This window comes from Engraulis encrasicolus, chromosome 8 (assembly GCF_034702125.1).
Source record: "Engraulis encrasicolus isolate BLACKSEA-1 chromosome 8, IST_EnEncr_1.0, whole genome shotgun sequence".
In the NCBI taxonomy this organism is placed as follows: domain Eukaryota; kingdom Metazoa; phylum Chordata; class Actinopteri; order Clupeiformes; family Engraulidae; genus Engraulis; species Engraulis encrasicolus.
This window is the reverse complement of record NC_085864.1, coordinates 38,476,743-38,487,529: the sequence shown is the minus strand read 5'-3', so window position 1 is coordinate 38,487,529 and position 10,787 is coordinate 38,476,743. Positions and strand designations below refer to the sequence as shown.

Here is a 10,787-nt window from a genome sequence, read left to right as displayed (position 1 = left end):
TACATTATTCATTGCACTATCCTATGCACAATAGTTTTTGCATATAGTTTTTGACTTACACATACTTCTTGCTATTGACAACTTAAGACGCTACCCTTGTTATAAATTAGCTGTTACCAGAATGGCAAGGGGTCTTACACACTAGGGCGGTAAAGCGCCGCGTGACGGACGCGATACAGTGAAAATACAGTGAAACATATCTGTCCTTACACACCAACCGGCGGTAGTCGGGCGGCACGGGAGCCGGCTCCGCACCGCGCTGCATTTGGAAAATAGAACTCGAGCGTATTTTTCACGCCGGCGACCGACGGTGTCTCATTCAAATGAATGGCAAAGTAGCACGCTCGCTTTGGCTGTGGGGAGGGTTTTGAACAAGACTGGCCGCACACGCCGACGCTGTCAGTGTGAAAGGCAGAGTAGAACACACCGGCCAAAACTAAGCAGAAAAACACTGCATTCGTCGCGCGTCCGTTCCGTTCGGCTTTGGTATGTCTGACCCCTAATGCACTACTAGAGGCCCTGTGCACTATAATAATAATAATAATAATAATAATTGTATTTGTATAGCACTGTGTCATACAAGGCATGTAACTCAAAGTGCTTAACAAATGGGAAAAAAAACATTGTTAGAGATAGATTTAAAAGGAGAGGTATAGAGGAGAGGCAGAAAAAGCAGGAAGGCAGAGGAAGAAGAGATAGACAGAGAATGTAGAGTCATAAGGTCAACGTAGGTTAGGACCAGGATTCATAAGTCATAGATAGTCACACAGAGATTGGGCGCTCAGGTGCGGCCCCTGGTGGCATCAGGGGTGAGGAAAAACTCCCTTTCGCTTGATTCGCTTGACACTATCATAGTGCTGTTGTAGTACTATGCTAGTTTTTTCAGTGACCATTACCATGTCCCAGTGGTGGGACGGTGCCTGGTAAGGGGCCACAAATGTAGACAAAAACACCAGAACTATTAACCCCTTAAGACACGGCATTATAAACTACCTGTTACCAGAATGGCAATGACCAAGTCGTAATGTATTACTTAAGGCCCCGTGTACTGTCATAGTAGTGTAGTACTACAGTAGTTAACTTTCAATGTCTATTACGGCGTGCCTCAGGAGCTATGGCGTGCATTAAGGGGCTACACAGAAAACATTTTATTATAGGCTCTACAATTTTTCTTCTTTCTTGTTGTTTTCTTTTTATTTTAACATTGCAGGGACTGACATGACAGACGTTTCGGCTGAAATGTCTGTCATGTCAGTCCCTGCAATGTTAAAATAAAAAGAAAACAACAAGAAAGAAAAAAATTGAGTGCGATCCATTTCTTACTACAGTACTAGATTACTTCAGAGACACACCAACAAGACGGAAGAGCGCGTTGTGTGAAGATAACCTTATAGGCTCTACAGAAAACACTTCCAGTCCTCTATTTCCATGTCATTGCGGCACATTACTGCATCTTGACTATAGAAAGCAATTAGCGCTGTTATGCATGTGCCGATGCACTTAGCAAAGGTCAACAGTAATTGTCCACCTCCGCCAATGAGGTTAAGGTTTTCCTTCCAGGTATTATCTGATTGGTTGGTTGGCTACTTAGTGTGTAAAATATACATCTTGGGGGCGAAGGTAGAACCCTGGCAAGCTCCCTTTAGGAGGTCTGTCAACCTTGCGTGCCACATGGTTGCCTACCTTGGGCAAGGGATTTTGGTGTGTGTGTGTGCGTGTGCGTGTGTGTGTGTGTGTGTGTGTTTGTGTGTGTGTGCGTGCGTGCATGCATGTGTGTGCGTGCGTGTGTGCCTGTGTGCGTGTGCAAATGCGTGTGTGCATGCATACATGCGTAAGTGTGTGTGTGTGTGTGCGTGCTTGTGTGCCTGTGCGTGTGTGTGCGTGCAATCTATGCATGCATGCATGCGTGTGTATGCATGCATGTGTGTGTACGCACTACGCACGGTAGCTGGTGGGCATTAGCATCCATTGGTAGGTTAGTGGTGCGCACATCCAAGACGCAGGTGCATGACAAAAGGTCAGAATACTGTGAAAATAAAGATGAATGTCCGCACGCACACTACTCCCTTGTTGCTGTTTTTTTTTTTTTTTCAAGTGAGCGCTTTCGGGCTAGTCGCTCTACATCAGACTCACTTTTAGCTTCTCTTTATTTTTCAGCTTTTAAAACAGTTTCACTGAACAGCATCAAGCTCCTGTGTGCGACTCCTTTCTCTTCAGACTCACTTGAAAAAATAAAAAAACCAACACGGGAGCAGTGTGCGGACATTAATCTTTATTTTCACACTATTATGACACACATTTCGATATTAATTAGGAGATTGCCTGATGAAGGTCTTGTACCGAAACGTCGTTTATTAAAGAAAGAACAGCGAAATGGTCAGTGTGCGGGAGTTTCTTTAAGTTGTTGCTGAGTGACCCATGGTGCCATCTCCGACGCACCTGCCAGCTGAGGTGTGCGAAAAAAACTCGAAACGAAGTTTAAAGATATTATTTACACCCCCAGTGGCTGGTTGGCATCAGCATCCATTGCCCATTACCATGCAACCGCCCCCCTCAGGCCTACCCCAGACGCCCCTTAAAGGGGTATGCCACTATTTTGGGGCTTAATACAGTTAAAATCGTTGGCCAGGGTTTATAAAGGTGGTAAAGTTTCTTATTTTCCATGTTAAGCGTTGTCTTGCTTTATGACAAGTTAAAAGAGGGAATATGTCGCTAAGTTAGTGAAAGTCAATGGATCCGTGTAGCTGTAGCATGCACTAGCTTATCAACATATTCCCTCTTTTAACTTGTCTTAAAGCAAGACAACGCTTAACATGAAAAATAAGACACTTTACCACCTTTATAAACCCGAGCCAACGATTTTAACTGTAGTAAGCCCTAAAATAGTGGCATACCCCTTTAAGCCCACTAGTGCCATTCATTAATTCAAACCCTATATTTACCATCGCCTACAGCAGATTGCTACAACTGTACAATCACCCAGCACCATGCTAATGAGACTCGCATCATTATTATCAGCCAGCCATCTTTGCACTAGCACTAGTTACTACATCCAGTCTTTCACTACACACAGAGGCAACTCTAAGGTCAGCTGGGACCCGAAGCAAATATTTTTTTTAAAAATGAACATTTGCTCCAAAATCGCCACTACGGCAATAAAGTGGGTGCTGCTATTCACTATCTAGGGCAGTGTTTCTCAAACTTTTTCAGGCCGAGGACCACTTTGTCTCCCCAAAAATGGTCAGGGACCACCTGTCAACTGAACTGACAGGGATTTATCTCTGCTAATTTCAATGCAGGTCACTTACTTTTTATTCACATTACTAGCCTGTGTTATTGTGGTGAAAAGTGACTTCACCTATGTTTAGCTTTGTAATAATGTTACAAATATAGCCTACTGCAGGCTTGTCTTAGAAAAGTAGACATCCCCTCGCGGACCACCTGAGCTCTGTCGCGGACCACCAGTGGTCCCCGGGCCACACTTTGAGAATCACTGATCTAGGGGGCTTGGGGGCCCCAAACAGCTGCCTGCCTAGCCTGGTGACAAGATGGGGGGCAACCACCATTCCGACATAGCGCCATTCCGACAAAGCGCCATTCCGACAGTATTTGATTGTCATTCCGAACCATTCCTAGTCATTTAAACATTGTTGCTAGTGCTTAGAGCCGCGTGAACAATGTTCTAACTCTATTGACATTTGTAACAATGTTGTGACATGAGCGGAAAGCGGAGAGAGTGACAGCGCAATTACAGGATCGGTGTATAATTTCTTCACGGCCCAAATGCCATTAAAGATAGGGTCTGTGATCTTTGAAAAAAAGGTTACTGCAAGCTGAAAAAAATGGTTCCTTCAATAAAACGTCAATGTCGGAATGGCGGTATGTCGGAATGGCGGTATGTCTGAATGGCGGTATGCCTGAATGGCGGTATGAAACCGACAAGATGCGCCTCTGACTACGCTACGGGGGCTAAGGCTAGGGCTAAGTGGACTTTCCACAAAATTACAGCTTCTTCACCACCACCACCACCACTAAAATGGGGGGGGAGGGGGGCAGAGAAAGGAATTACCACCACAATACACTCATCAGTTTACAACACACCCAAACCATGAGTGTGAGAGTGAGTGTGTGTGTGTATGTGTGTGTGTGTGTGTGTGCATGAGCACGCACACGTGTGGGTGTGGGTGTGTGTGTGCGTGTGTGTGTGTGTGTGTGTGTGTGCATGCTTGCTTGCTGCCTGCGGTTAAAAAATTATGCTAATAATGTTCCCAGCGGTTACAGGAATAAAAAAACTTCACTCTCCACACTCCACTCCCACTGACTTTATTTGGTGTATCATACAGCGCAGAGCAGACCGTGAGCTTGCTCTCTGACTGCTGGGTGAAAAAAAGAAACACAGCTGTGCTTTGTGTGAGTTCATTGTGCATGCAACAGTGTGTGTGCGTGAGAGAGAGAGAGAGAGAGAGAGAGAGAGAGAGAGAGAGAGAGGGTGTGTGCCTCTGTATGCTCTGTGTGTGTGTGTGTGTGTGTGTGTGTGTGTGTGTGTGTGTGTGTGTGTGTGTGTGTGTGTGTGTGTGTGTGTGTGTGTGTGTGTGTGTGCACGCATGTGTGTGTGTGTGTGTGTGTGTGCGTGCGCATGTGTGTGTGTGTGCCACTGTGTGTGCGTGCGTGCGCGCGTGTGCGTGTGTGTGTGTGTGTATTCTGCCCAAGGCCTGGTTGTCAGGGTTGTAGAGGTTTGACCTCCCGTTTCCCTTTGCCTCCCTTTTCCAAAGTCATGATGTCGCACGCCTGTTCACACACGCCCAGTCTCACACACTCACTCACACGCACACATGCTCCAGTCCAGTCTAAAACATACAAACACACACCCTTGTGCCAATGCATGACCTGCATGCATACATGCACGCACGCACACACACACACACAAACCCTGTATGCATATTCTCTCTCTCTCTCCCTCACAGACACACACACACAGACACACAGCCCCTCTCACATTCAAGCATGAACATACACATCACACAAGCACACACCCGTCACACACACACACACACACACACACACACACACACACACACACACACACACACACACACACACACACACACACACACACACACACACACACACACGTCACACACACTAGTGCTTGTGCACAGATGGGAGTCTTGGCTCAGAGAGGAAACAGCAGCCGGCCCAGTTGAGGCAGAGCCATCTCCCCTGCTCACACACACACGCACACACACACACACACACACACACACACACACACACACACACACACACACACACACACACACACACACACACACACACACACACACACCTCCTTCCCCCCTGTTCACACACACACACACACACACACACACACACACACACACACACACACACACACACACACACACACACACACACACACACACACACACACACACACACACACACACACCTCCTTCCCCCCTGTTCACACACACACACGCACACACACGCTCACACACACACACAGGCACGCACACACACACGCACACACATACACAGACACACACACACACGCACACCTCCTTCTCCCCTGTTCACACACACAGACCTCCGTCTGCCCTGCTCTGGCTGGCATTCTCTCTCTCTCTCTCTCTCTCTCTCTCTCTCTCTCTCTCTCTCTCTCTCTCTCTCTCACACACACACACACACACACACACACACACACACACACACACACACACTCACACACACACAGACTTCCATCTGCCCTGCTCTGAGACACACACAGACACACACACACACACACACACCCTCTTCCCTTCTCTCTCTCTCCCACACACACCCCACTCACCCACCCCTCCCTCTGGCCTCTTCTGGGGGCAGGATATGCCACCGCTCCGGTCTGCTCAGCACCGCTCTGCTCCTCTGCCCTGACCACTGCACCCCCGGGTCAACCCAGGGCTGAGAATAGAGTCACCCCAACCACCACCCCTAACCCTGAGCCCTCACCCCAACACCCCACCCAGTGCCAAACGAGCCAGAAGGGCCAGCCAGGACCCCAGAGGGCAGGACGAGGCCAGGCCCAGGGCAGGTAAATAGCGGTCATAGTGCCGATACACATTGGATTTGTAATGCGAGCCCAATTAATTAATTAAGACTCTTTTGGAGTTTTTTTTTCTAATCGACTGAGTGCCAGGACCTAGTATTTTTTTTCCTTCCGTTTGCCCAACCAGTGAAGTGTTTTGAAATAGAAAAGAATAGACATTTATAGTATTTCACTGTCATTATGTGTTAAGTACACATGTTCAACATTGAAAGCAATTGTTTTCATTGGAAATGCTTTCATTGATTGAAAGCAAGTGCTTCATCCGTCCGAACAGAATTCCAACACTATTTCTGTACTATTTTACATTAGGATGAAAGGGCATCCAGGGCTTACCAATTGGTGAGGATATGGAGTCAGTGCTCGAGCACATTGTATTGTCATAGCATCAAAAATCTAGCCTGGCTCTCACTCAGACCCTTCGTGCTTCATGCATCTTCGTTAAACTTTGTGAGCTCGCACGAGAGTCTGGAAATCTTAGACGAGCCCGAACGGAAACAGATATTTCACAGCCTGTCCAATCAGGATCGCGGGGCAGGGTATATACAAGTCAGTGATTGAAGTAGTACATGATTTTTTAAAAAGCCACGTGAATTGTCCAATCAGTTTCGAGCTGTTTTGAACACACCTGTGTCTTTCCAGAGCTAAGCGATTGACAATGTTCTAGAAACTAGAGAACCAGGTTATCAAAAATCTGATCTGCCTACAATATAATATATAGTATACCATGAAATACTATGTGAAGAGACAGCTTCCAGCAGGACTGCTTTGTAGCCGACGGGACTCAAATCCAAAATCCTACATAGGTCCTAACCCCCTACAGCCTGTAGGCCTATGTAATAATAATAATAAAAATACATACGTTTTATATAGCGCTTTTCATGATACTCAAAGTCACTTTGTAGACATATCACCTGAACTTCCCAACTACTACAAAAGGGGTGGGTGTGTACGGTGAGTGTAGTGCTATGAATGGACAAAATGCCCATAGGGACCTGACCTGGGTCATCTCCCTACCATATCTCATCACACTCTCTCTCTATCTATTCTCTCTCTCTCTCTCTCTCTCTCTCTCTCTCTCTCTCTCTCTCTCTCTCTCTCTCTCTCTCCCACTCTTCATAAAACACGTTACAATTTTAGGCCTGTCCTTATCCGGTTGCAGCTTCCTAAATGCACACAGTATACAGTACAGCTTTATGATTCAGCTTGATGTCCCTGCTTTCAGCCCCCATCCCCTGGCAAATGTGGTTGGTAGCCCCTTAATGCGTGCCGTACCTCCTGTGACGCGCTGTAATAGACATTGAAAGTTAACTACTATAGTACTGCAGTACTATGACAGTGCACAGGGCCTTCAGTAATATATAACGACTTGGTCATTGACATTCTGGTAACAGCTAATTTATAATGCTGTGTCTTAAAGGGTTAAAATATTTAGAAAAAAAAAAAACATATATATATATATATATATAATAAGCCTTAGTAGATTTGCCTGATGGAGCACTCCAGAAAGTACCAGACAGGGTACCAGAAAGGGTACCAGACAGGAGAAAAACGGTCAGGATCTGGCCCAATCATGGCCAGATCAAAAATGGAGGCAAATCTCAAGTGTGGTTTTGTCATGTGCTATTCAGTGATGCAGTCTGTAAGAACAGCCACGTTCAAGACACGTCCTCCAAGCATCCATGGCCGACCGAGACTAGGCTTTGGTGTTTACAGAAAGCACACGGAAATGGCTGTATAGTGAAATACTTCCTGTTTGATTGTTTCTGTCTGCTGCATACATGGTCGCCAATATATAACTCAAGCACATTAGGGAAGTGTAAATGGTGTGGCCTTGTTTGCCCGTTTCAGCTTGATGTGAAAGGCCGCTCTGTAGGACGCCTCGCCTGCCATTGACGCCATTGGCACAAGCACAGCGTAATTGTCCGAGGTTGGAAATGATGTCTTTGGGGATAGGGTGGGGTTTGGTCAGGTTGGGATAAACAAACAGTCCTTGACGTTGCACAGCTGCCTCGATTTCAATGAGGAGAGGTGGGTAAGGCCATCAGGTCCATGGTTGTGGGTCTGAATAATGTCAGTCTTTTTTCCCCCCTCTTTCAGGGTCAGGACTTGGTGTACCATAGCCATGTAGCCAAGGCTCTCCCTCCCTCCCTCTCTCTCTCTCTCTCTCTCTCTCTCTCTCTCTCTCTCTCTCTGCCATTGCTCGCAAATTACCCTCATTAGAAAAAATAATGAAGATAACCAGAAATGACCTACCCCGGGAAGGCTCAAATTGATTTACAGCATATCAGACAGACGTTAATTGGAGCTGCAGAGCACTGTACTGGAGGGCATCTTCTTAACCCAAATTAATTGACTAAGGCACTATGTACACAGCGGGTGCATCCCAATATGTGTCCTTGCCTCCTCCACTTGTGCTTGTCTCCTCGTCCCGCCTCCTGGCCCCTCCTCCGTGGAGAAAACGATAAAGTTTCCCAGCTGTCAGCCTCGCCACAACAACTTTTGAGGGACTGTTTTTCATTCACCATCCCAATTGCAAATGAGAAAAAGACTTTACAATTGAGCTTTTGCAAGATATTGAAATATAATGCTGTTGTCAGTGATGTCATCATGACGAGAAGCAAGTGGAGGAGGCAAGTGGAGGAGGCAAGGTCACATATTGGGATGCACCCAGGATCTCGTCGTTGCGCTCGGATATACATCTTTGATCAAAATAACCAAACTCTCAACTACTCCCATTTTACGTGTACCTGAAAGCCACGCCCAGCAAACCGGTGTCTCGCTGACGACTGTGCAGTCGTCATGGAAACCCTAGAATGCTCGTCGCTTTTTTACGGGGCTGCAAGGTTTCTAGTTTCGTGCACAATGGACACACTGACATTGGGGGTCGTGTTTCTCAACACAGAAATGCTACAAGAGAGCCTACATGTCGTTTGTAGACAAAACAGCCTGGAGAGAAAACGACGAATAGGGGGGCTAGAGGGAAGGTGAATAGAAGTCATGATCCCTCCTTCCCATTCTGTGCAACAGTGCCCAGTGGCCATGCTGCTGCTGTTAAAGACTCGCTTCAGGATACAAATTATCAAATTAAAATTTAACCAACGCTCAGTGACGCATGGCGAGGACTAGTCGGTGGCGCGCCCGACGAGAGAAAAAGCAGCAGCAGCAATATTGTTTTCATCCCCAGAATCGTAGATGACACCAGGCATCTGCACAGTCCACTACGCTTATGGGAGTTTGTACAGAATAGGCTACACTCATTGCATTTTGGTGACAAATGCAGGGTTAGGAGTTTTGCAATTGATTCCGCGCAAGGAGCGATACAAATGCAATGCGACATGTGCTTGCATCGTAGGCTACAACAACAGTCCATTTGAGCACGCGCCAGTGCGAGCTCTAAATTGAGTAGCCTGTGACAACAATGTGTGGTGGAAATCAAGATGTTGCGAGCAATCCCATCCACTGACACACACCTATCGTAGCCTGAAGATTGACGCTAGCACATCAGGAGAATCGTGGCGAAGCAAACACCACTCTACGACGACCGCGCGCAACAATGTAAACACGCTGTCTGTAAATTCAGTAACACAGAGAAGAGGTGAACATCATTCGGTGTCTACTTACGTTGTTCCGCAGGTCTTGCAGGGCTACACTCATCGTGCAGAGAGCAGCAGCAGCAGCATCGGCAGCGTACACGCTACTCTACCTCTGCAGGGAAGTGCACTGGCGAACTCCCGGAGCCATCTCTCGCTCTCTCTCACACACACACAAAGCCTGTCATAAAAGAACAGTAAATCCTGTCAGCGAGTCATAAAAATTAGACATTTACACGCTTGGTCAATGGGGTAGGCTACGTCTTCAATGACAACCATTAGAAAGAATTCTGGCTACCTTCCCAAATGGTTAGTTTTCACTCAGCGGCGAGCGACTATGGACATGACAACAAAACCAGGCACGTTGTCCAGAAAACGTACGTCCTATCTTGCTCTCCTTCAAGTCGGCTAGGAAGCGGGTAGAAACACGAGGGTTGAGAACTATCTGCCCGCTGACTCCCTCATTATCTAGTCAACCCCCGCCTGCCTGCTCTCCCTCTCTCTCTCTCTAGCTCGCTCGCTCGCTCTCTGGCGCTCTCCAGTTTCTCTCTGTAAACACACGCAAATTGTCAGACTAAAATATGTCCAGACCACCTAGCGCGTGCATCAGGTGAAAGTGAGTAGAACCTTCATGTAAAACGGAACCCTCATTTGCTCACATCTATGCATTTGCTGACTTCTTGCAGCAAGCATCAATAATAGACTATATTAGGGTATAGGGCCTATGGACGACATAGAGATGTAGGCCAATATAATATTGTTGGAAAAAAAATTCTACGGCACCCCTTCAGTACCTACTGTCATAGGGCCTACTTGTTTAATGTAATCACCGCCACACAGGAGCGATGCGCCTCGCCCACTTGCTGTACCCTGTCAAACATTTTAAGTGGCCTAGCTAGGACGCAACCACAGGAGGACGCCAGTCCCTGGCCCCGACCCAAACCGTAATTGCATTGATTGGCACCGGATCAAGGCACTGTCGCATCGACTGGCTCGGCTGGACCCCAGTGGACCGGATGCATTAATTGGACCTTAAATGTATCCGTACCCTGCCTGGACGGACACTCACTGGGACTAGGTCCACATGACCTACGTGTCCTCAGGGACGTATT

General features: G+C 47.0%; 1 protein-coding gene across 1 annotated transcript in view; it reads right to left on the bottom strand.

The window, feature by feature from the left end:
- Positions 1–10,109, bottom strand: part of ece2b (endothelin converting enzyme 2b) — a 132,104-nt gene extending 121,995 nt beyond the window's left edge. The window contains exon 1 of the mRNA XM_063205646.1: positions 9,707–10,109. Within this exon, the coding sequence (XP_063061716.1) occupies positions 9,707–9,739 (33 nt within the window). The 5' untranslated portion in view covers positions 9,740–10,109. The remainder of the gene's footprint in view (positions 1–9,706) is intronic.
- Between the last annotated feature and the right edge of the window lie 678 nt (positions 10,110–10,787).